At 44.0% G+C, this 27,330-nt stretch overlaps 1 protein-coding gene and 1 long non-coding RNA gene across 2 annotated transcripts; one reads left to right on the forward strand and one right to left on the reverse strand.

The window, feature by feature from the left end:
- The first annotated feature begins 119 nt into the window (after window positions 1-119).
- Window positions 120-7,122, forward strand: LOC138068695 (uncharacterized). The gene is made up of 3 exons (XR_011143364.1): window positions 120-1,323; window positions 2,038-3,070; window positions 6,289-7,122. It is a non-coding gene; the product is annotated as an uncharacterized lncRNA (long non-coding RNA).
- HPRT1 (hypoxanthine phosphoribosyltransferase 1) lies at window positions 4,398-26,227 on the reverse strand. Its single transcript, XM_068956478.1, has 9 exons — window positions 26,089-26,227; window positions 23,752-23,858; window positions 22,052-22,235; window positions 16,415-16,480; window positions 15,597-15,614; window positions 13,176-13,258; window positions 10,790-10,836; window positions 8,499-8,575; window positions 4,398-7,829 (listed from the first exon to the last, which is right to left on the reverse strand). Exons 1-9 carry the CDS (start codon window positions 26,113-26,115, stop codon window positions 7,782-7,784), a joined length of 657 nt encoding a protein of 218 aa, XP_068812579.1. The 5' UTR covers window positions 26,116-26,227; the 3' UTR covers window positions 4,398-7,781.
- Between the last annotated feature and the right edge of the window lie 1,103 nt (window positions 26,228-27,330).

The following is a 27,330-nucleotide window of genomic DNA, read 5'->3' on the forward strand; positions in this document are numbered from 1 at the left end:
GGGGCTGGTGCCTGCCTGGGGGGTGAGGGCTCATTGCCTGCCTGTGGCAGCTGGGGGCAGACACGAGCGCTGGTGGCAGCCTTGTGGTCAGAGCCTGCATGGGGTGGGAGGGATGGGGCCCCCCTGCCCTGTGCTGCCAGGGGTGCTGGGAGCTGCCCTGGCTGCAGGACCCTCACCCCACAGCCTGGGTGGCCCCTGCTCCTTGGGGGTTGATGTTGGGGTGGAGGGCAGCGAGGGGGGCTGGAGCTGCCAAGTGACTTATCCCAGAGAGGTGGGGAGGGGTGAGGAGTGCCGTTCCTGAGAAAGGTGACACTGGCACTATGGGGGCTTTTCCCAGCTCTCTCCTCTGGGTTTCAGGGGTGGGAGCCCCAACCTGAGCAGAGGGTGTAGTGGGGAGGGGGCTCAGCTCCTGCCTGGGCACGGGTGCTCTGAGGCTGGAGCAAAGCCACCTGTGCGGTGGGGAGCGGTGTGCTGCGCACAGCACGATGCTGCCGTCGCCTGCTCAGTGCGGGGGGGCTGTCTGTCCTTGGATGCCTTTTTTTCCAACTATTTTTAGGAATTAATAAAGATCGAGAGTTACAGGCTGAGGGGGGAGGAATGTCCTCTTGCAGACTGACAGCTTAAATCACCGCTGCTGGTTTGCGAGGTGAGCGCTGGTACCGCCAAGAGATCGATGTAAACGGCCTGCGGTGCGTAAATACTGCTTAGAGCACCCTGCAGGGGCAAAAAGAGCGTGCACGGTTAGGACTAGCTTTTAAAAAGCTTGACCTAGTCACCGGGACAATGCGTGCCTACAAACCGTTTTAAGTCACAATATTTGGACACCCAATTAACCTATTTCAAATGCTTTCGCTTGTATCTGTAGAATGGTACGTTCCCGCTGCCTACAAGTCAAGCCCTTAATCGCCATTAAAAAAATACTGCTTTCCCACAGGAATAATGAACAGTGACTTAATGAAGATCGACTTGTTTTACAGCGAAATTGGTCAGGAAAGCGATTAATTCCATATTTCTATACTTCTTTAAATTTACATTCGATTTTTTTAATGTGACCAGGTAAGTTTTACGTTGGTAGCATTTATATATGGCGTGTAAGAGCTAAAAAAAACAAAAAAACAAAAAAAAATCAACTTTATAGCGTTTTCTTTTTGTTGTTGTTGTTTTTTAAAGACCTCTCTGTTGCGATCAGCTTGATTCTATTCAGCTGCAAAAAGAGATTTCCACCTCATTTGCAGTTAGAAGACTCCTGCTCACGCTGTGCTTTCGCCCACTGCAGGCTCTAGCCTCCAGCCAGGATGAAAACGCGCTGACGGCAACAGGAGGGTAAAACCGCCCGCGGGCGAGCAGAGAATTTGAGGGCTAAAGCGAGCCCGGGTGGCGGGGGGACGGCCCCGCGGTAGGTAGGGGGCCGCCCGCGCCGCGGGTGCGCGGGAGCCAGCGCGGCCCCGCGCCGCTCCGAGCGGGGCGCGGTGTTGCCCGTCCAAAACGGCAGGAGGGCGGCGGGGGGGGGGGGTGGCGAGCCGGCCGAGAAGCCGGCGGACCCTCCCGCCAGCGCGCACCTCGAGGCTGTTCGCAGCTCGGCTTCCAGGCTGGGCTCTTCCCTGCTCGCGCTTGCGGCGCGCACCGCCTAAAATAACGCGCAGCGAAAGCCCCCGGGAGAAGAGCACGGGGCTGCTGGCAGCCGCCCCGCGCGGGCGGCCGCGGGGAAGCGCCGCTCAGGGGCGCGCAGGGCTGGCGAGGGGGCGGCCCGCGCGGGCTGCTCCGGGCGCTGCGCGACAAACCTGCCGCCGCGGGCAGGCGAGGGCTGCGGCCGCCGCGGGCCGGGGGCCGTCGAGGTCCCGCCGGCGTTTTGGTGCCCTTTCCTGGAGAAGCCGAAAGGAACGGGCTCACCGTTCCTGGCGGTGAGTACCTACGCGCATCGCCCTACGTCTCTGCGTAGCTGCTGGGTTTAAAAGGCGAAAGGTAGGCAAAGTTATTAACCACGCGCCGTTACACCAATTCCCCCCCACACTCTTTTTTTTTTTCAATTTCCCCCAGACCGAAACCCTCCCACACACTGACAGTAAGGGTATGTTACTGCACTCTCAGTACCAGGTACCTCCGTTAGAGAGCGAGCGCTGTGGGAGCCAAATGAGGTGTCCTGGATTCCTGTAAGCACTAGACGAAGCAACCCCCAAAGCCACCTTATCCACCTGCAGCCTTCTCCTGCTCACCTCCTTTGATGCACGAGGAATTTTGGCGGTGGTTAGCAGCTCGGGGGGTGGGAGCCAGCGCTATCTTGCTTTCCCTGCGCTTCTTGCCCACCCAGCGCATCTGCTTTTCCTCGTCTCGCGTGCAGCGTGCGCTGAGCCAGGACGGGGTTTGTACGTGTCTGTGCAGCGCCTTGCACGAGGGGAACTCCCCGCGCTAGCTGCTAATAACTTCACGTCTGGCTCCTCGCACTGCCAGGCGGGCAACGCTTTCCATGCCTCTCTCACCGAGGAGAGTCGTTCGGGCTGAGTAATGCCACCCTAAGCGTGCGCCCGGGAGCGTGTGGCTTCGGCAGAAAGCATCCAGCGTCCGTTGAGGCGAAGCTGCAAGAAGGACGACGTTGCCTTCGGTCAAATGAACGGCGTGGAAGGTGGCCCGGCACCTGGCAAAGCGGGCTCCGGCCCCGCCGTCGGACGGGACGGGCGGGCGGGCGGGCGCGGAGCGGAGCGGAGCGGAGCGCGGCGGCGGGTCGGGCGCCCTCATGACTCAGTGGGTCTTGGCAACAAACGCCGAATGCGAGAGAGAGAAATACAGTTTCTGAAGCAAAGTATAACGAACTGCTGGCAGGGATTTCTCACCTACATAAAACCATCCTTGTGTTCTGCTCAAACAACAGACGAGGGAAGACTGCTCAGAGAGCGCGTGTTCGTTTATAAACTGCCCAAGGATGCGCTCTCATGCCGTGCCCGCTGCAAGAGAGAGCAGCCTCCTCCCCGGAGTGAAACACTTCGACTGAAGTCAGTGTGCATAACCGGCGGGAAAGACCCGACGGAGAGGAGGAGACGGGGTATTACGGAAGGTGCAGCTAGAATAAGTTTGTGTATGTGATTTTTTTTGTGTTTGTGTGTGTGTTTTCTTATTCTTTACTAGGAAGCCCCAAATGGTTTTCTAATTACAAGCCTAAGGAGTTTACACTGCAAAGCACACGGCTGCAGGGCATCTAGTTTTCTTCTCGGCTCCCTATCGGGTACTTTGCATTTTGTGAATGGGAGGGAGAAAAATTGACAAAAGGAATTTAAGGAGAAAAGAGCGAACACGCTGTAATGCGCACTTAAAAGCCTCTGTGAAGGGGGCCGGGGGAGGGGGAGGGAGCCAAGGCAGCACCTAGCGCTCAGCGAAAGCCCTGGGCTGCGGGGGGGGCGGCGAGGCTGCCCGGGGCCGGCGAGCGGAGCGCTCCCGCGGCTGCTCCGGCCATCGCCGGGTGGCACCTCGGGTACGGACCGGCCGCCCAGCTGCCAGTTACCTTCCTCCGACGGGTATGGCGAGAGCTGGAGGTTGACGGTTCCCTATCGATTCCCATGCAAAAATCATTAGCTGTTTGGTTGTTTTCCTGGCCACGTTTGTGACAGGGGAAGAAAAAAATCGCCAGCTGCACGAGCGCACAGACCACCGGCGAAAACAAACAACAAAAAACCCCCCTATTCTAACGCCCCCAGTTGCAGTCAGCATATACATCGATCCGCTCCGGGCAGCGGCGAGGCAGGCAGAAGACGCCAGAGGCTTATCTTCCTGCTTGCAGTGAGGGGAAAAAATAAGTCAGCGCTGGTTAGTCACATGTTAGAGAAATACTAGCCCCGGCAACCGGCTCATTTGCCTACATCTCGATTTACTCATCACAACGGCGTAGCTCGCCTAGCAGCGCACTGATTTATCACGGTCGGAGATGCTTCAATTCACCAGTAGTGTTTTAAGTGTAGAAGAGCCTGGAAGAAAACGTGTTTACACAAGTAGCATCAATATCATCCAAATGTGTCATCCTCCCCCGCCCCTGCACCGCTGTCACCAGCCTCGTATCCCCTGGCCGTTCAGAGAGTGGAGGTTTTCTCAGCTTTCCTGGGATAACAAGCCTCACCGCCAATTCGTTCGATGTCTTGCTGACTCTTCATGTGGATGCTGCTGCAGTTCAGCTCGACCCTCTTCACCTTCGGGTCCGCAACAACTGTAACCCTGCTGCAGTTAGGATGCTGTTTCCCCATCAAAAGACTTACCCAACACTATGAATTCAATAAATGTCAAGTTCGCAAATACTACAAAAAGACAAAAATTAACCAAGCACTGTGACTTCTCATTTGCTAATAAAAGTAGTTATATACAGTCGAGATCTGATCTTGCAATGTGCAACCTTGAATGGGAATTAAAGGCAGTCAGACACGGCAGAAACAGTCCTTTAATGAAGCATGTGTAATGAGCTTCCTGGAAGTAGCGTTAAGATTTTCACTGCTGGTTTAATGCACGTGTAACAGGCTTTTCAGAGCATAATATACAGTGATGCAAAAGCAATGTCAGGCTAACATGTCAAGGTACAAAAGTCAAGATATACAATTACAAGGCAACTTAAAGGTCCTCATTTAGCTAAACTGTCAAAAAAAACCAGAAAGATTTCTCTTTAATGATAAAACAAACAAACAAACAAAAAACCCCTAAAAACCACCCATAAAAGTCAACTGCCAGCCCAGGTTGTATAAAGACTTTTTAATTAAGTCTTCAAGCTCTGCCTAGAATGCTTTAGCTTCTGATCAGCGTGAACTTAAAGCAAGACGAATAAATAGTCCAAACCAGAGCTACACGTTTGTGGTACCAGCTCAGTTAGTGTAAATGGCCTGTGGCAGGCTAGAATTATAAAAATGTACAGAAATTCCAGGTGTCATAGGGTGAGCGAATATATTAACGCCTATAACTACCCAAAAATCATTTTTTCAGCACACATTTGTGATTCATAAAATGTGGAACTATAATGAATTTCAAATGCCACATAAGTGCTCAAATATAAGGTTTTCCTTTGTGCTTTCATAATATTTTAACAATATATGGCTGGGTTGCATAAAGTTTGCATTTAACTTAAGAAGGTGTAATAATAACTCAGGCTTTTAACCAAGATTACTGAACTGAAAATGAAGAGTCTATTTTCAACTTTTTTCTCGTGAGAAGCTAGCTTAATTTAGTCCACGGGCAGGGTCTGCAAAAGTAAGCTGCAATACGTTAGCACTGTTCTAGTAAGGGTAAATTGTTACATTTTTTTTCTTTATGAACAAAGTTAGTGCAAAGAAAATAACATGAAATCTTCTGAATGGGGAACCACTTTGGGGTGATAAACTTCACCTGAAAAATGCCTATGTATGTGCACTAAGTACCAAAAAAAAAAAAAAAGCCCATTCCCCAGTATTTCAGATGTGGGAATACTCAGTAAGATTTTTTTAAATGTTTCCTTCAAACTTATCAAACTTTTCTATGAAACACAACTGATTCTGCTAGAGCGCAGCCTCCGCTCCTGCAGCATCGCTCTTGCGGGCAGCGTCACTCAACTCAGGAGCTCGCGATGTGCCCCGCGCCCAGCCTCTTCGCTCACTGCACTCCCTGCGATTCCATACAGCTCCTTTCCACAAAAGGCCAACGACTTCCCTGCTTGCGGTAGGTTTTGGAAGATAACTCCATCATTACGAAGATCTCGCCTCTCCTCCCTTCCCCCCAACCACAGCATTTGAATTTTTGACTAAGACAGATAGGAAAACATTTCAGGACAAACTGCTTCACAGGTTTAGTCTAAAAGATACTGAACAGATCAATTCTCACCGTTTTCATGCGTTAGGTAGGTATTTTTATGCCACCTCTGACAGAATCTCTACGCACCACAGATTTCTTTTAAAAACACTTTTGCGCAGTAGGAACTATTAAGGGCAGGGAAACAGTGCTTCTGGAGATCACATCTTAAGTTCAACCAGACCTAATGAAAGTATGAATGGATGTAATAATTCTGAAGTTCATTTAAGTTTTTCTACGTTGCTTTTGTTCTTTGTTGGAGGTGTACCATACATATTCCAAAACAAAGTCCCAGGGCCAGTACATGTTCTTGAGAAAGCATACACACACACACCATTTAGGACACAGAGAAATAAATTCAGTCTTTGTAGTGCATTTAAAGCAGCTCCTTGGAACATTAATTGTAGAATATTAACTATGGTTTAATTATGACCAAATAGATCTTCTGCTGATTGTGGTTATCTAATATAAATTGTGTTGTGTAAACTGTTTTTATTTTAGGTCTGCCACTAATGACTACAGTAGCAATTGAACATACTGTAGACGGACAACGATGCGCAGCAACTGAAAATCAGAAATATGACTACACTTTGAAACCAGAAGCACAATTCAAAGTAGGCTGGCAGAAACTTAATTATGTATTAAGCCTCAAACAGCATCAAATCCTAGCGCGTAACAGAAGAATCCAGGCGCAGAAGTACACAAACCGGGCAAGCTAAGGGACTGAAAACCACGGCTGAAGGGCAAGGTGTGGGACCAGCTGCCCCGTTCAGAATTAAACTCAAGGCGAACAGAGATGTTCATGAAACAAAAGCAAATGATTACTTACAAAATGGGTGGGTGGGGGTGTGTGTGATTTCCCCCACGTGTACACATTTAGTTAACGTATTATCTTCACTCTTAATTTTTGCCAACACAGAACAAACAACAGCGCTTACATAGCATTTTCTCTGAAATAGGGTTCGGTTATCGAACGTTAAGTATTTTGGCATTTTTTCCCCTCAGCACTTTATTGTCTCTCCCATAGATAGCATAATGTTAACCAAAAGGCCTATGGAGATAAAAGCGGAGAGTCTGCCTTCACTGATAGAAACATTTACAAAAAAATATTAGTGAGAACAAAATTCAAAGAGGACTTTAATATATGGAATGATTGGCATAGATGTATGGGGCTTATTTTAAAGAGACAGCCTTTATTTAAAGTACTTTGTTTTGTAGATCTTATAAAGTAAACATTACAATACTTTTTCACAAATATATTAAAATTGTTTAGATTTAAAAGGCAATTCCACTGGCTGATGAATATTTTTAAAGAAAAAAAAATCTAACAGAAACGGGCAGCTCAACTAAAACTAGATTTTTAAACATTCTGTTTTGTCATTCCATCTCCTTATAGCTCAAAAAGTGACATTTTTCACCCAGACTTCTTTTACAGCAATAAGGCAACTCCAGGAGATTTGGATGAGCTCCTCAGAGATTACAGATACTGTAACTGGCTGCTCTTCATGCTATATAACACCCAAAGGTGCAACTATTCAATAGTCACAACCACACTTGTGCATTAAAATATAAAACTTAAATTACAGATTTTAAAAATATTACTAATAGACTTCCCTATCATAAAATGTTTTACATTTACAGTACTTGAACTATTTCAGTTCTGGGTTGATGAGGTTTAAGCAATTTACCACTGCAAGAGTTAGACTCTGGAGCTCACAAACAGCACAACCCAACCAGGGGCAGCAATAGTCGGTAGAGTCATAGTGCAAATCAAAATAAGGAGTGCAGAATTGCACTAGTTGTTTACATTTCTAAAATATAAATGAACAAGACAAGATTCTTATATTGTACATGCAATAAGTTATAGTAAGTATATGACAATGGGGCTGGGGCATTCTACAATTTTAGCTGGTGTACCAGAGTTGAAGCCTGTGAAAGATAGGACTCAGTAAACAAAACAATTCAAAGCTCTGTTGTCACAGCACTTGAAGCTTTCATGCTTTGTATTTCTGTTTCCCCGTCTCGCTGATCACACAGATATGCTGAAACAAAATAAAATAAAAAGCTCCTGTTAGAAAAGTAATGTCTATGAATAAGAGAATGATATTTTACATTTATTCAGTAATGCACTTAAAAAAAAAGAAAAGAAAAGAAAAGAAAAGAAAGTGTGCTTATACATTTCAGCACTAAATATAATGATCTTGTGTTATCGTTCATGAAAAACAATTTAAGTCTTTTGTTGGTCAAAAATCTGAACGCTGCCTTCTTTCTCTTCCCTCTTAACTATCTCACCCAGTGTCTGCCACAGGCTTTGAGAGACCCAGATGAAAAAATGAATGACTTGGAATAAAAAGTGGACCCTTCTTGAACTCGCAAGGCCTCTCTCCTCTAACCCGCATATATAATTAAGCAAATGCACTTCTTTGTTGTAGACACCTGGCAAGATGAGAAACTTTACACAAATTGTCACATTATTTCAAACAAGTTGATAGGAGATGTGCAGCCTCTATTCTCTACGAAGCTGAAAACAGAATAAACGTTAGTTTCTTAAGAGCTCTAAAACGCTGTCCTGGTGCTCCAGGGTTTGCTCTAATCGTTGCATCGCACAATTTGCACATGAGGCATCATTTACACTGAGCAGGGAGTGTGGCTTGAAGACACTTCTCTCCCTTCCTCCTCCCTAGTTTTAAATGGACAAAAACATTACTTACGTTCAAATCTCTAAAGTACTCATTGTAATCTAGGGCGTATCCCACAACAAATTTGTCTGGCACTTCAAATCCAACAACTGAAAAAGACCATAAGTCACCAGTACGTTAGAAAAAACTTCCTGAAGTTCATTAAGCCTTTTTAAGAGACACAATCTGGAATTTTATAAAGAAATAAGTATCCTAACTCTTTTTTTTGGTTCCACTCAAGTATTCTAAGATTAATATTCAAGCTATTTTAAAAATTTAATTTACTTCCTTGATTTCATTCATTCACTAAACCAAAATTAAGTAGATTTATTCACTGGCTCCCAAGCAGCAGCACGGCGCTGGCACGCAGTCTGCGAGAAGCAAACAAAAACATGCAATCTGCAGACAAGCCGTTCTCACCAGAATGCGAAATCCTTTTCAATTTTTCTGCAAATTGGTAAATATATAAGAGAGAGCCAATACTTCCCAACACTTCCTGGATCTTCGAAACGCCCGTGCACAAGCAGTGGAACTGGTGCGCACAGCACCAATCACCCTTGCAGGATCATTCAAAAGGCAGCACTTTGGGGAGTGAGGCCTAACCTCGGGTACCCTTACAGCGTGCTCTACCCAAGGGCATAACAGGAAGGCGCGGTTCAGCCATCAGTTCCTTCACCACTACAAGTACGCAAGTCCAATAGGACACCCTGCAAAGAGCTAAGGGTGAGAACGGAATAATGCGAACGTCATAAAGAACCACGGTTACTGCAGGGAAACCGCTCTCTCATCTCTGAGTCACCGTCCGAACGGACTCTGCTTTTGTGGCTCACAGGCAGGGACCAGAAATGTAAGAACGCGCTATGGCTGCGGGACAGCTCTGCTGCCTTGGAGGCTGCTCCCTCGATACAGAAAACAGCAAAGCGCAAAGGGCCCCCTGCTCTTTATGGAGTCACTTGCAGGCTACAGAAACAGGTTTTTTCCCCCCAAAGCAGCTGCCTAAAAAGGACATGGTAGCCAGTCCGCAGATCGTCTAAATGGGTATGACTCTAGCAGGACGGTTTGGGGATGGCCAGGCAATATTAGTCTAATCTGTCCACAAACACTATAAAACAACCTACGGAAATTTCCAAACGGCCATTTCCAAACGGCCATTTCCAAACGGCCTCAAGCTAAAAATCAATGACTCCCGACCACATAAAAGCCAGGATGTTTTTCCTCTCCTTGAGTACAATGAGGCTCAGGAAAGAAAAGAGGCAGACAAATCACATAGTTCAGATGAAAGGCTGTGTCCTCTCTTGGAAAAATTAAGGTGATGTTTAGAAGCTACTTTGCTGTCCTGCGCTAGGGGGTAAAAGAGAGGCCCAGCCACATATGCCTCATTGTCTCCTGCTTTTGGAGATCACGTGTTCTGTCCTAAACAGGTTGCCGCTGCGGGCAGACGGCAAAACAAACCATCTGCTTTGAAGGGCTCAAAAGGCAGACCCGTTAACCCTGCTAAGCCTATAATACGATCTCAAGAAAAAGGGGCATCCTTAATTGAGCGGAGCACCTCAAATTAAGCTTTTCAGGCATCTAGAAATTTAAGTTTAAGAATATTGTACAACCTCAGAAAGGGGAGGAAGAGGATGTGATTCTGTTGCTAAATTCACTCCGCTTCCTCACTGAAAGCGCACACTCTAGGTTAACAGGAATTCAGGTCTCTGAGAAAGGCACAAATCACAGAGCTCTGGCCAAGCCACGACCGGCTGTCGCTCTGCTACAACTGCCTGCTCTGCGTGCTATCCCCTTCTTTGAAGTCTTGGGACAGAAAGGAGAAGACAAGAAGGGAGTAATTCAGATACTTAAAAACAACTGTTTCAGTGCCATTTTAGATACCCTTTCACTATAAAACCTGTGTCAGACCTGCTACCCCTTCTGTCCATCTTAGACACCTGGGGGCATCCAAATGACATTAGGCAGCTATGTTCAGGAACCTGAATCACTCCCAAAAGTGTCAAACGTGAATTCAGCAAATTCTGCTTACCAAAGCATTTGACTACATGCACGTTGGGAAAATTTCCACCAGAAAAGGGATTAACCTGGACCAAAATATCAAAGTTTCCTTTTCATATAGTAAAATATGTTACAAAAAAAAAGGGGGGGGTGGGGGAGAGACCAAACCCATATTAATTCTGTCAAAATATATTCCAAATATTTAAATTCCCTAAATAAGGGCAAAAACAATCAAGAATCATTGGTGAAAACTTATTTGGAACATTCCTGGACTTTGACCAAACGCTAACACACGTTTAACATTTAATGATGGTTGTCGAAAAGTCACTTACAGTCTGGTCGATATCCCACACTTCGAGGAGTTCTTTTAACCAATAAACTGTCAAATAAAAACAATATAAAACTGAAATATGTAAAAGCAGCAGGACAAAGATGTAAGACTGTTTTAAAGACAGACAGGCTGAATACGGCCTTCAGTGAGACGGAAGGCATACAACTGAAAGCATAATTATGTACATCTTAGACATACTATTTTATTTCCAGGCCCAGCTGGTCATAATGACAGAATCAAGACTTCTTTAAAACACAGCGTTTACAGCCTAAGAATAACTAACAGGTCTGTGAGAAAGAGCCTAAGAGATACTGCTCTCGATGGACTTCCATCGTGAGAAGTGACTTAATGAGGTTCTATGTGCGTTTAGAAACTTCAGGTACAATCACTTTAGTTTACAGGTGACAACTTGGGTTCTGGCCAGGCCAACAAAGTTCTTTTCATGAGCATGAGTATTATGAAACAGAAGTTCAGCTGGTCAAAGCATCCTCAGCTGTACTTATGCAACATGTCCTCAACCGTTTTTCCACCGGCAGTACTAATTACCCCCCCCATAAATAAAACGTAATCTGTTCTGGGGATGAAGTGACACAAGCATTACACCAGCTCCGCTCTCCCAGAATTAACTGTCGGAGAAGCAGAAAATATGGAAGTGCAGAGTTGGGGGTTCTGTAGTACGGAGAAATGCCTTGCCAGTTTGACTTAACTCTCTCATTCAATCGAGCATTTCTACCTTTTATAAGAGGTCCCCAGGTGCCTGACATTTGCCTTTCTTTAGGGACAGGGAGACTTTGGGAGGAAAAGAAAAGGTGGCTGACGGCTGACTGTAAGGACAGCTTGAGCTGATCCGCATTCTCAGATACCCATCTGTTTCAGGGAAGAAGTCTCCACTGTTTAATCAGTGGGAGGTCACTTGTCAGGTTTACAGTTTCAGTTTTAGACATTCAGAAACTTCTATCAGAAGGACTTAATTTTTGAGTACCTGTGTAGGCTTTGATATAACATACCACAAATCATATTAGCATTAATTGGCATCACCCGGCTACAACTGCATCACTTATCAGAGAGAAAGAAAATTAAGAAAAAAAACAAAAGAGTGAGGCAAGTGAAGTAACTAAGGACATCTTTATACTTCAGACCGTCTACAATGATCACATTTACTTGCTCAGGTCTTTGACAGACCGAAATTACTGCAACAGATTTAAAAAAATAGGAAACTGGACTTTGCTCCTACTGTATTATACTCAGGAGGTACACTGCAATGATAGGGCACTTTTCAATGACAAACATTTAAAATTTGGCAACATTTATCAGGCCAGGGAGAAATCCTAAACGATTTCACCTTCAATAGGTCACCACCAGATTATCAGCAAGAAGAGCTGTTCTAGTACCTCTAACAACTGTTTTGGGATTGTTATGGCAACACAACTGATTAGATATTATACCTCGCTCTGGTTTATCTCTAATCCCCAGCAATCATTACGCTTTTATTGTAAAATACACAACCACAGCAGAGCAGTGTGAAAGATGCAACTTAAAAAGAAGTAGGAGGAATGTTGATATTGGTTAATAATATAAAATTGTCTACATTTCTTGTTAGACGTAAGTTTTTTTAATTAAAAAATGTTCTGAAACTATTTGATTAAAAAATGTAACTAACTAGAAGAGCCTGGAAGACCATATGGCTGGTGACTCTCACAGTGTGACCTCTAAAGCCCAGCTACACTACGTACACTATGCAAACAGTAACGTCGGAGTACAAGTTAGTTTAATTCTATGATTAAATCCAGCAAGGCAGATCAAGAAAGATCTCCATTGCACAGGTACACGGCTTCGGTAGACAGAAGCGACAAATAAACACATTCAGAGAGATACTACATGTACCTAAAAGACAACCACTGATATTTTTCTTACCCCAGTTGCTAGGAAGAACGTTTATATTTATGAACTAATTCGGGGAAATTTGAAAAAGCCTCCACTAACTTAAAGTTGTTTATTTTTAAGCCCAAAAAGAAAGAGAGAAAGAGAGAGAGAAAGAGAGAGAGAGATCCCACAAACCTTACCATAACATGATATGCCAACAGATGTACCAGACATGCACAAATTATCCCTTTCTGAACACGGAAATCCTTCCAGCAATATGATTGGAAAGAAGAGAATACTGTTTCTGCCAGCCTAAACGAACACATATTTTCATAACAAGCACACGTGCTTTTGGAGTTCAAACAAAATACTAAACTCCAACAGATCACGTCCTATATGACTCCTACAGAAACGTTCCCTCCCACTTCTGCTCTATGGAAATGTATCCTATACTACTTTTTTTTTTTTTTTTTTGAACATTGTGTATCATTGTTAAAGTGAAATATTCGTAATTAAAAGTTTACCTGGCTACTTTCACCATCTTTGGATTGTACTGCTTAAGTAGAGACAGCAATGTTTTCATTGTTTTACCAGTATCAATTATATCCTGAAAATAAAAATCTCACGTAAGAAAGGATATTAAACCTGTCAGAGTAGCATTTTCAGGTTCTTACCAAACAATCTTTCAACTTTGATAGCAGGAAAAAATGCTAAAATACTGTTCATAATCAAAGACAAGTGAGATATAAAAGACCATTTTGTGCTGATGTGTCTGTGCCCAGCAAAGTGATCAAACACTTTAACAACAGTTTAATTGCTGTGGGTAACAACTGTTTTTGAAAACAGTTACTGAACTATGGCCTTCTCAGCTCCTTGTGGAGATTTTATGGCTTGTGCTGGTGGCAGCTATTAGACAAAAAAAGTTTAATTATAATATTATACACATAACATTAGTCTTGGAGTTGAGTCCAGTCACACAGACAGATGAAAGATAGAAGAAAAAGGAAAGTAAGAAAAGGGAAAATATTTAGAATAATCCATTAATACAACTAAAGAAAAAGCAATATAACAATAATACAACTAAAGAAAAAGCAATATAATTTACATTACGGACCCAAGAAGTAGCCAAAGAAACTGCACTGGCAATAGCTGGGTTCAATTCTAAGATCTATGTTCAAACATAGTAAAATGAAGTTTGACACACCATTTTAGTCTCATCCACTGCACATACAAGCAGGAAAAAAATAATGTACGTGTTAAGACAGAAGCATCAGAATTACTCTGAGTCTCATGTGAACTGAAATAATCACAAGATCATTAGAGGGACAGGCCTCCCTTGCCTGAAATCAAGGCCTTCAATACGTGAAGTGGTGAAGCGGATAACGCTGAAGCAGCAATGCCCTTGCTTCGAGTTAACTTTCCATGACTCACAATTAAAATAAAATAAAATTATTCAACAAAATACCTGTCAGCTCTATCATCTGTAACGCTTAATGCTTCTAATCATGGCTATAAACTCAAGCAAAGATAAAAACAGACAGATATATAAAAAGTAAATTTAGCGTATTAAGAATCGGTTTACATGAAACCAAAATAAAATCTATTCTGGATCTTGGCATTGTTTGATTCTCTGTTTATTGGAGTGGATTTCCATTCACCAGAGATTTTTTGCACATCAAAGGGGTGCTGTAGGGCAAATCCCAGCACTCTGGTGCACAAGATATTAAAGTATAGTAAACATGCATTTTTACTGTTTGACAGTCAAAATGGTGATTTGTAAAAGGGTTCACATTAGACAATGTGTAAGACATGTCACTGACTAGATGATTCACTGAACAGATGAGAAATTAACCTATTTAGCTGCCTGGGACTTTAAAGATATATATTCATCTGAAATGGAGCAGATACATAATTAAATGCATCTGTCTATCTGAAGGAAAATATGCCTCAAAGGACACCAATGGTCACACAGATGACTGCTGTACACATACTATGTTGGTAGGAGTTTTAGAACTGAATGTATTTCCTGGGGAATAGACGTTCTCAAATTAAAAAAGACATGCATAAAAACACTCGTGATGACAAAAGGAAGCATTACTCCCTTTTGCTTGCAGAATCAGCTGCCATAGTTGTTTCTCTGCTTAAGAGCAAAGTCACTTCCATTACTTGAAGCCTTACGACATTATGAAATTGCAAGTCCATTTTTCCTGTCCCCTGCTTCTGCTTCCCTATCCTGAAATCGGCAATCTTACTCAAGAATATCCTTTGAAAAAGTAATACTTACTGAACATGAGCAACACTGTCCATCAAGAGGTATTAAAGCACAAATTAAGCAACAATATCTAGCAGGAAATCAAACTGAGGAGCCCTATACCTGACAACGTCCCAAGAACCACGACAAGCTAGACGAATAGGAATTTAGTGATAGCATAAAGCTAATTAGGAATTAGCATTCTCTATGTAAACAAATTATATGCAGGGACACTGGGCTTAGCTCTGTTTTTCATATATTTTAAGATGCTCCTATTGGGAAGCTCTTTCTACTCTTGCAATTTCCCAGCCTGTTGTTACAAATCCAGAACATAATATGCTTAATTTCACTTTTTTTCTTTTTTTAAGTAGTTTGAACAAAAAAAAGCAACCCCCCCCCACACACAACACGTTAACATCGACATAGTCACAGAAAGCTGAAAGCAAATGCAAAGAGCAAACCATTTTACATTGATTTTTTTTCCCTTGCTACATTTGGTACAGTTGGATGCAATTTGATAATTCAGTTTGGGGTTTTACACGTCCCTAAAAGTAAGAACGCAGATCACTTCAAATTCAGAGCCCACTTGCAATGCCCAGACCTGGAATCAGATTTCAAGGTCTCCAGAAAGCGGAGGTTTTGAACTCTTTCACCAGTCACACATTAAAACCTCAAAGTGAAACATAATACTTACTTCTACAATCAAAACATTCTGGTGGGAAGAAAAAAAAAGATAAGAAAAATCCATTAGCATTTAGAGAATAAGCCATTTCTTAGACACGTTATTTTCTGCAGCTTATTACCTAATTAAACTTGCAATGCAGTTAAACATTTATACCATCATTTACATACGTTCACACATGTAACAGCATATTCTATTTAGTTAACATTTCTAATGCTCTAACAACAATTAGTCGGCAATGACATTCTCCTCAGTACCTCAGGCTGACTACAAATTGGTCTTTAAACTATTCAGACTTGGAGAATTATACATCTATGCAAAAACAGATCACAAAAGAGTTCACACAATTCATACGCTTATAATGCGGCGCCTGTTATTGCAGAGTGTCACACTACAAAGACATGTACAACTCTGCCATAACTACATCTTACATATTGAAATGTGATACATATGCCTTAAAGATTGCTTATGTGTAATTAGGGGAAGAGTAACATGTTCTGACGGAACTGGAGGCATTCATGGTCTAATCGTAGATGTCTCTCTCAACGCTCTCTGCGCGTCCAGTGGAGAAAGGCACAAGGAAACGAAGAGAACGTAAATTGGGAAACTCTCTTCATTGCCTTGTAACAGGAACCTCAGTTCCTGTTACAAAAAGTAGACTTTTGCTATCAGGCAAATATCTAAAAGAAAACTCTTCGGTTTTCGTTTTTTTGAACTCTACATAATCTCCACGTAGTAAAAGAGCAGCCTTAAAACCATACAGGCATTTGCATTCTTTAGGTTTTTTTGGGGGTTATTTTTGTGTTTTTTAAACATGCAAAGAGCCATACCTTTCCGGTCAAGGTTGAAAGGTCATCCCCACCAATGACTTTTATATCTCCAGTTGACTGATCATTCTAATAAAAAGGAAGAGGGGGAGCATTAGCACTAATAGAATTAAAATAACTTTTCTTTCACCGATGATCAAAACTGCAAAGTACATAATCAGTGAACATCACGGAGAAAGAACTTCATGCCTTCAGAAACAAAGGACCAACAAGTATCTCTTTATTAACTAAGAAATTACAAGTAGTCAAGTTCAAAGATGTTATTTTGGATGAAAGATCGTTTGGCAAGAGATCTACATAAAAACAGACATCATCTCTCATCTGTGACCACTGCAGATACACGTATATCTATAAAAAGATATTACGACCTGCCACACATTCACTAAAATAGGGAAATAAGAAAAGCAGCACTTCAGTTTCCAAGCTGCGTGCTCCTATATAGCAGGCAATTTACACTTTAAACTTTAATGCTTTATAAAGCCTTACTCTTTGAGTAAAAATAGGCAATCATAGCAGTAACAAAAATAGACAGCAGACAAGGCACCCGTTAGTAATCAGAAACATAAGCTACAAAATGGCCAGAAAAATTACGGTTTGCCTACCTCACAAACATTAATAACGATCACGCTAGTTATGGTAACTAAACTGCAGCCCAGGCACACAATCCTATCACTACAACACGGCATCTTGCTTCAGTGAAGCTAAACTTTGATACAAACATTTTAAAAAAACTGCTGGGAGTGCCTCCGAGCTAAACCTGTACAGCTAATTTAAAAGCATTGAACTGATTCTAAACCTGGAAGGCGTCTCACAGTTCGTATTAGATGCATTATACTCATTATTATACTACTTCGAGATGAGATGTCATAATCGTACAAGTTAGTTGTTTTAAGCAAAAGTTAATAACACATATAAAACCTTATTCTCTTACCACGTACCTTCCTTTTAGAAAACCTGCATTACTTACTTTGCTGCTGCACCTTGAAGCCCAAGCTCCACGTTGCCTAATTCTGCAGACACGCAGCTAAACAGCAGTGCCTTCCCAAAACCAGAAGCGGTAGATACAATAGAGGGGGACCACAAGGGAACAGAGAGAGAGGCACATGCAACTTCCTGTTTTTACAGCCACATGAAGACAGATAGGTGCACTACACGAGCTGTAGGCAAGAACTAAAAATGCTATCACAAAAAGGGGAAAACAAATGATTTAGAGAGACACTGAGAACACAACAAGGAGTACTGGGATGATATTAAAGAGAAAATTACTAAAATGCTTTGGAGAGTGATGTCTGCATTCTAGGATGCTCTCCATAAAGAGGCACTGACAGCTCTAGGTATAGAAAAGCAGAAGAGAAGACTAACGGATATTTCCCATTTAAGAATTCTATGACACAATAACAATAAAAAAGATATTATATCTTTTCAGTTTTATCCCATGTATTTTAAAGAAAATAAAGTAGTTCTAGTTATACCACTGCAAAGTCGCACCGAAACGCTCTGCTCCTTTGCTGCAAGGAACATCCATCTTTTATAAATGTTCACTGTTTCAATGCTTCCAAAACTGAGCAAACAGTAACTAAACTCAAGAGCAGCAATGCCACTCTTGAAACAATCCAAAAAAAGGATGTCCAAAATGACTTGTCACTGCTTGACCCAGCAGACACGCAGGCTGCTACTGAATGCTTGAGATATTGGTTAGATTAACCACAAAAAATGTGATTCAGTTAAGCACTGCATTCAAAATGCTAAAGGGCATTTCCTGTGTTCACTCTATCTTAAAATTATCTTAAATGACAGCTTCTTCTTTAAACTGATCCTCATTTATATCACAGGATTCTCTTCTACCTGTTTCTGCACTAACATGGACTTCGTTCTCCTCCATGAAAGGATGCAAAAAGCATCATTCTTTACAAAAGAGCGATGGAGAAAGATTTTACAGATACTTGTTCCTTTAAACTTATGTGCATAGATGGCAGGCTGGCACTCCCAGTACACACATAAAATCAGGTTGTTAATGATCTGCTTGAGCCTAGCGTGTTGCTCTGTAGCCAAACGGGGATACCACAAAATTGTAGATTACTGTAACCCTTTGGCTTATGCATAGTGAAGTATGATGATCAGCAGAGAAGAATAATCTAACCTACAAAGCTTTCCTTCTCCTTCCCACCAACCACCATACAAACTGCTACCCTTTTTAATGCAAAGCATAGATCTTCATTGGCCTGTACTCCTATGCAGGTGCTGAATTCCTGAACAATTAAAGGACAAAAAACAGTTAAAGAATTTCCAACACTGGCTGTAACCAGATTCCCATTGGAAAGAACTTTGTTTAATAATTAAGCAATGTTTTAATTATCTTAAGGAGCATTATTTCTGATTTCGGTACTGGTAGGACCTTAATGCTTCACGCTTTAACACAAAAGAGATTTGCTGTTTAGATTTGTTTTCACGGCCTCCCTGTTGTCATTGCTGAAAAACAGTAACGCTTTGCAAGATGGTAACCCCTGAGAGGTGGCTCAGAGATCGCCTTTTAAAAAAACATTTTAAATTCCTTACAGTATTTGCTGTAATGCATGGCTATCACAAGATCTTTCAGACTACTTGATTGACCAGCCTAGCTAGATTTTACCTCTGAGCAGCAGTACTCCACCAAAAAGCCCTGTTTCCCTGGATGACGGTGCAATACACCCATTGTCTTTTGGCTGCCCTTCCTGACTACACAAGCAACTTTTGCTCTTTTCCAAATTTAAATGCAGAGGTCGGGTGATACGCAGTTCTTCCAGCGTGTACAAAATAAACTGTCCGTCAAGAATACGGAGCTTTGGTTTTTTTCACAATTGCTATCTTTCCATTTCTTCACAGCTTGCAAAATCATTAGAATTCACCTGAATGGGCTCTGAAAGCAAGAGGTATCAGTAAAGCTTACTCGCAGCCTGATCATCTCAGTTGTCTTAGAAGATCATTTTTGGGTGCAGTCACAGTATGAACGTTGCACTCCAACACACAAAGCCCACACATTTGTGAACATTAAATGATAACTTGAAATAAGAATAGAACAGCATTTTCAGAATCATTATAAAAGTTCAGCTGCATTGTTTATGCAACCATGATATTTTTAACCTCTTTCTATCCGGTCTCTAAAGACAGGTAACACGATCTAGTACTTGTATTCAAAGACAATGACGAGAGAGCTAGTTCTGCTTTCAACACTCGTCATGTTTTGTGACAGCGTTCCCATCATTAAAACGTGGATTCCTTCATTTAAAAGAATGCTGAGAATCTCAGATAAAAACTGCAGAGAAGGAAGAAGAGTGCCAACAGTATTAATAATGGAAAACCCGGAAAATCAGTTACACACATGTTCATGTTAGGACAATCTTACCCAGTCCATCATGCTACGTAATCTAAAGAACATAAGTCTGGATACGAATAACCACTAAAGAGCCAACATAAACGGAGTCCTCGTAAATATTGTACTAGCGGAGGCATCAGGTAACAGGAGCTCCTCACTCACCCAGGACAAGAAAACATTCTTTCATATAATTGGCTCACAAAACCAAAAAAACCTGAAACCAACACCTCAAGGAAAACATTCTGCTTACCCAGCTTATTGCCTAAATTTCTCCACGTTTCTCTCTACTTACTTCTTATTACTGTAAAAGTGTTAGGAAAATAGGCTTTTTAATTTCCATAAAACTCACTTTGCTGCTTACCCCTTTGTTAATATCAAGGTACTGTAGTTCTGGAGTGTAATAAACATGAGAAGCAGTAGTAAAGAGATAAACCGAAGAAGCATGCCCACAAAAAGATGAATACAGAAAACATACTATGTAAGGCAGACTTGTTTTTTAACCAAGTAATTTTTCCAAGATCTTCCAAGTGTTTTTTCCAAGTTACTTGGGAGGTGGAGAGAGTGAAAGGATTTTTATGTTGTTTTTTAAATAAGCCAAGTAAGTTAATTGAAAAAGTTCCTGCAAGAAAGCAGAAGATAAGAAGTTTCCTGACCAAAAGATGTGGGAGTCACCATTTCCTATTCTTTAACATACTCTCCTGCAAGAGAGACATTCAGGTTTCTATCTGTGGCTTCAACAGGCAGAATATATGCGTGTGTGGTGGCTTAGCGGTTAAATGGACTAGCAGAAGCAGCAAGAACCCTTTGGGGCGGAGCAGAAGGAAAGCACCTCAAGCAGCTCTTGCCCATTATTTTTAAACATGATGCACGTGTACAGAGAGTGCCTTACGAGATGCAATGAAAGGGTGGCACGTCCCCTTCTGCCCAACCTTGCCTTCCCTTTAGAGAGCGTAGCTGGACCGGCTGCTGCCTCGTGTTCAGCAAACGTGAACACGGTTTCCAGGAAACCCCTGAACGGCCAGCTGTGCGCGCACCTCGGGGAATCAGGACCACTCTCTGTACAAATAGACTGCAGCAAGCCCTACCCAATGTTGAGCTTTGCCATGCTTTAAAGCAAAATTTTAACGCGTCACTCGGCAGCAATACCTGAATTTACAAAGTCCCTCTACAGTCAAAACTAACTCTTGCAAATAAGTTTGTCTTTGCTTTTGTGGTTTAATGAAACGAATGATGAAGTTGGACTCCCAATTTAGTGATCTCCATTTTTTTCCCCACTGGAGTAGGCACTCCTCCACAACTGAGACAAAGGGCTTAAAGTGCTAAGTGGAATATAAAGTTGCTGAGACGCAGAGCTAACAGCATAACCTTGCGAAACAGTTCATTTTAACACTACAAAGTGAAACAAACCAAAAAAAGGTAATTATTTCCACACTACAGATGGATTTATGCCATAAAACTAAAATACCTGCAGATACTACTCTGAATACACACAACTAGGCTCTTGCTAAGTCAGGAAGCGCACAGTGCTTACATACATCTACTCGTTCCTTTAGCCTGCCCAGCATAGCCTCATGCTTCCTTTATGAAGTTACACATTACCTCATGTTACTGAATGCTCCATTTCCCTGTAAAGTCAGACCCTTCTGTTTAGAATGAAAACGAATTATCTCCTGAAAACGTATTGCCAAAGCAACCTACGTCTAGTCTCTACAAGCCAGCGCTGCATTCAGCGGCCGCTAATCATAAATCTAGTTTTATTGGTTTAGTATTTCTTCAAGGCCAAAAACATCTTTCATTTTATTCACTGTTTGGCTGAGCCAAAAAAAAGATGAGGTAGGGAACTCAGGTAGAACTGTTTTTGCAGTTTTCAAGTCTTCCTATCCAATAAATGATGTCTAAGCCATATAAAATCTCCTAGAAATATTTTTTTGCAACAACATTTGCAGGAGAACCCTATGTACTATTCTAGAACAACAATTTTAGACTTTCGGTAGTGTCCGGCGAGGAAATTGCTAAATAAGGAAAGGGCACGGAAAGGATCTCTTTGCTCTGGAAAAGGGTTTTACTGGGCTGAGGGAGAGAACAAGGTTTGAAAGAAAACAGAGAAACAACAAATTAGCTTGTAGGACTACTTTTTCATAATTATCCCTCCCCCATCCTCTTAATTCCCTCAATTATTCATATAACATTAGCACATTTAGGCAGTAACAATACTAGGCCATCTCCTTCAACAACTTCGAGTCAGTCAATTTTATATAAAAATTGCACAGCATTGCAGATATACTTACACAGTAACTCTTCAACCTAATGAAGTCTACGGTCATGGGGATTGATTTGTCACTGTTTCTGTTCAGTGCCTTGATGTAGTCTAATAAATCAGCAAAAAACTTATAGCCACCCTTGAGTACACAGAGAGCTACAATGTGGTGTCCTCCCATGCCCTTCATAATTTCTCGTGCCAGTCTCTCCGTCCTATACAAAAACAAGAAAAAGTCAACTGTCATAACACATTTAATTTGCTTACTACAGCAGCCGTATTTTGTATTGGGAACAATACCAGTAAACATAGGCACCAAGCTCAGAAACACATCTTCCTCTGAAATATTTGCCTACCACTTCGGTCAATTTTACTCGTTATTGGTCAACAAAGTTTTGCCTTTCAAGGTTAATCTAACAATAACACTGCCAAACTCCCTTGTTTTCATACATCACATTCAGCCAAAGCAAATCTGAACACCCTGAAGCTGTTTTACTGTCAGATATGTGACGCATAAAGGTGTTTTTTTCCCCTCCAAAAGATAGGTTCAGTTCCAGGCACAGCACAATGTAAACGAATACAACCAACAAGATAGTAGCCCTTAACTAACTGAAAAGCCGCAAGACAATTCTCAAATTCAAAACTAGAGCTCTATGTTTGCCAAGCTAGCATGCCAGAAACTTGTCCTAACTCCAAAATAGGATACCTGCAAAGCAAAGCAAAGCAAAGCAAAGCAAAGCAAAGCAAGAAAACACTGAACTGTTTTTCTGCAATCGTTGTTTCTAAATTTATCTTGCAATTTATTTTAGAAAGCATGGTATGTATTTACTGTGTATCAGCCAGCAACAGGTTTCTCACAGCAAGCAATTATAAACTTTACATCATGTTATTTAACAACTGTACTTTGTCCATTTTTTTCTATACATGGACAAAGGTTTTACAATATTGATAATAAACATTCTTATAAACTGTTTTTTATTCTCATCAACCAGCACCATGCAAAATCTAGATGCGCGTCCATCTGCAAGATCCCCAGGAAGATCTACTCAGAACCACTTTTTAACGGTCCCGTGTCTCCAACAACTCCTCGACTTAATTTGTTTTCACCCTGTCAAGAGGAATTTGGCAACCATCCAACAGAAAGCAAAACAAAAATGTCTTACAGGCTTTTGTGCCCATTTCTGATGGCATGAGATGAACCTTTGAGAGCAAATAACAGATTTCAGTGACCAAAGTAGTGACGGACTGGTATTTGCAAAGACTAACGTGTTTCCTAAAAAGCAGGAGAATGTTGGATATTACTTGTCTACCGTACTAATATGAAAAGGTCTAAGATGATGTGCTTAATAATTTACTTTTATTGCTAGCCTAAGGAAATTTAAGACACTGAGATTATTTCTAGACTAAACTAACCCAATAAATAACGTGTTTTAATTAGATTTAAAGATGGCAAAACATCAAAGAAACACTGCAGAGAGAGCCATATATTGCTACATATCACAAAATCTCTCTTGAGAATTATGACAAATTTCCAAACGTTAGTATGACAGCAAATGTACAAACTCTTAGAAGCCATACAAGAAAGAGTTAATTAACACTTGCACGTCTTAGCCTCTAATTAAAAGTAATCCATTCAGACAGTCACCAGGCAGCAAAACTGTCACTGGAAGATTGTTTTTTCCAGTGTCATGGAATCAGCTGGAGCAGAGTACTGTCTGAAGTCAAACAAACCTGTCCATGATGAGCCCATGAGGAATATAGACTTTTTCCAAATCATCTGCATAATGTTTAGGTATGCAGAACAAGTCCAAGTCGTACCCTTGTTCATCATCGCCAATCTGAAAAGGAAATAAGGTGAGATTTCTACAAAGTCTTACAGCAAGTCTGCGGTGAGAAAAACTCTGCAAGTCCTTCGCTCTGCTCAATAAACTATCAAATTCGTTACCCTTGTCTGGATTACCTTACTTTCCCTTTCTATCAAAGCATCAGTCACACTGAACATAGGGTTTACACAGGGTATAAGTAACAAAATCTTATGGGTCGCAAGAGTTGTTTCATATACTACATGGGCTGTTGTCCAGTATAATGTTGGGGGGAAGAACTTATCTGAATTGCTAACAATGTTCTCCCCCATTGGAGAGCAGGAAATGAAACCACTACCCCTTGATGAATCTCTATTTCATGAGAAATCCAGGAGCTTTTTAACACCGTTGATTCTAGTAAGTGTAATGCAAAACCTGCCTTTGCAGCTAAGCACACAGACCTTTTAACATGGACATCTTCCAAATCTCCACAACACCAAATCACAACAAAACACAGGTGCCAGTTTTCAAGACGAGACAAGACAGCTATATTAACATGACAAGTTATGTTTCTATGAAACAAGCCTTCTCAGATCATGATCTGGAAGCCATGGAAGGTCAAGATCTTTCATAATCAGAAGTTAAAGCCCTACTGCAGCAACCTGTCCTGCATGGGCAAATTCCCTGTATGAAACAGCTTGCAATATTAGCAAGTGCATATTAATTAGGACAAGGGATCAGCATATGTATATAATTACACCAAATACTGCTGAGGTTCAGGGTATATCACAAGGTATATATACCACAGGGTCTATATATGTCACAACAGCATCAAGAATAGGTTTGCCTGCACCGTAACCTAGCTGCAATTTGAAAATTGCAATGGATTTTTTCATTATTTCATTTTTTGGTTACGCAGCTGAACGCCAGTACGTATTAAGATAAGTTAAGACTTGCAGAGGGAAAACTGAAGCTTACTAATGACAATCCTCCAGGGCAGGCATTTTAAGGACCCATTCTGGCTACCGCTGCCCTTGCGGAACACAGTCTCATTTCAGCGCCCAAGGAAGCACTTACCTGGCCTGCGACCAGCCAGCAGTTTATGTGTTTTTCTGTTGTGTAACCTGCAATGAGTATTTCATACAGAAGCTAGAAGCACCCTTCCATCCCAAGCACGTGCTGCGGGACCTGCCCACGCCCCCAGGCCCTGAGCAGGGTCCCTGCAACCCAGGGCAAGCTACGATTTCTGGTAGTAAGGCAGGTCCCTTCCCAAAGGCATGGGATTTTCCTATGGTTCGGCCCCATGTTTATATCAAACGCATCTAATAAGCCTTGCTTGCTGCGTTTGGTAAGGAATGGGCCTTTCCTACAGATTTTGCACACTGATTTTTTTTAGTCAGCACAGCTCTAAAGCAGAAGGCACCAACACGTATTTCAAATCACTGCAGCCACTCGTGAACCCCAGGTACCGGCTTAAAAATAATAACAACAAAAATGAACATGTAACATCCTCAGCAGAGTGCATTTATGAGCAAAAAAAAAAAAAAAAGGGGGGGGGGGGGGGAAAAACCAATTTCCCAGAACGTTCTTCCTCCAAAAATACACCCTAAGCTACTTACACAGCATTCCCGGGTTTTACTCTACAAAGCTGTATCTTCCTTGCACGCTATGAACCCGCAAGGGAAATAAGAAGTTATATCGCGCTGGTTTAACTCCTGACGGGCAGTTACCCCACGCTAATTTGGGAAGCGGCAGCCCCGGCTCTCCTAGCCGTGCTCTTGCTGCCCCCCCCCGCCCCCGAGAAACGACCCCCTCGTCCAGGCAAACGCCGCCCCGCGTTACCCTACGGCCGGGGGGGGGGGGGGAGGGAGTAACTTCCCTCGGCACGCTCGGGGGAAAAACCATAAATAACAAATAAATCAATAAGAAGGCAAGCGCTCCCGCCGCGGCGGGCTGGGGGGGGGGGGGGGCGGCCGGGCCCGGCAATCCGCCGAGCTGCGGCTGCCAGGGCGGCGGCGGAGGCCGGGCCCCCCCCAAGGTGACACGGGCAGGGCAGGGGAGGCGCTGAGGGGCCCCCCCCGGCTGCCCGCACCGGCCAACCGAGGCACTTTCGGGGGCGGGCAGACCCCCCCCCCTTCCCGCCGCCCCGCCAGCCGAGAGACGGGCAGGGACCGACCCCCCTTCCCCTTCCCCGGCTCCGCCGCGCCGGGGCCCAGCGCGCACCGCCGGCGGGAGCCCGCGGGCCGGGGCGGCCCGCCGCACTCACCACGATGCAGGGGCTGGGAGTCGCCATGGAGCGGAGCGGCGCGGCGTGGCGCGGCCCGCCGGCGGCGGCGGCGGCGTGGAGCGGCGGCGGGTGGCGGCGAGGAGCAAGGAGGCGCCGCGGCCCCGGCGCCGCCTCCGCGCTCCCCGCCCTCAACATGGCGGCGCCGCCGCCGCCCTCACCGGTAGCGCGCGGCCATGCGCGGCACCCGCCGCGACGCGGCTCGGCCCGGCCTGGCGGCGGCCCCGGCATGGCCATGGCCATGGCGATGGGGACGGGCCGCCCCGCCGGCACACGCCTCCTCCTGCGCGCTGAGGAGAGCCGCCCTCAGCCCCGGCGGGGCAGGTGCCCTCTGGCCTAACGGGACCGTCTCCGTCCCGGCACGGGGCCCCTCTCCTCCCTGGGGCCATCTCCGCCTCCTCACGGGCCCCTCGACCTCACCCGGGCCGTCCCCACCGCGGCATGGGTCCCTTGTCCTCGCCAGGGCCGTCCCCGTACCAACACGGGTCCCCTCGCCTCACCGGGGCCGTCCCGGTTCTGGCACGGGTCCCCTGTCCTCGCAGGAGCCATCCCCACCTCCTCAGGGGCCCCCATCCTCGCTGGGGCTGACCCCAACCTGGCCTGGGTCCCCCATCCTCGCTGGGGCTGACCCCAACCTGGCCTGGGTCCCCCATCCTCGCTGGGGCTGACCCCAACCTGGCCTGGGCCACCCATCCTTGCTGGGGCTGTCCCCGTCCCTGTCCCCTATCCCCCGTCCTTGCTGGGACTGTGCCAGTCCCAGGACGGGTGTGGGTGTCCCCTGGGCTGTCCCCCATCCTGTGCCCGTGTCCTGAGTCTTCAGCGTGTGTCCCCAGCAGGCACGTGCCGTGTCCTCCCTGGGGGATCTCTGTCCGGCCGCCACGTGCTCGGGTAACGTCCCCGTGGGGGAACAGAGCGTGCAACTCCTTCCCTCCCGGCGTCAGGGATGGGAGATGCTTTCCCCATATCTGTTTCGGCTTTATCTCGCGACACTTAACAGTGTTTTGTCACTGGCTTTGCCCTGTGATTTTATCCCAGGGTTTTCTCATCACGCTAAGGCAGACGGGCGCTCAGGTGTCGGGGCACACACAGGTGGCTGCAACGGGGATGTACACCTTTCCTCCAGGAGCACCATCGGCAAGAAAGCCAGCGTTGGACACCAGCAGCGCCGCAACGCACCGCGGCGCATGTACGCACGGCCACAGCACTGAGCGTGCACGTACCCTT

Source organism: Struthio camelus, chromosome 11 (genome assembly GCF_040807025.1).
Source record: "Struthio camelus isolate bStrCam1 chromosome 11, bStrCam1.hap1, whole genome shotgun sequence".
Taxonomy (NCBI): domain Eukaryota; kingdom Metazoa; phylum Chordata; class Aves; order Struthioniformes; family Struthionidae; genus Struthio; species Struthio camelus.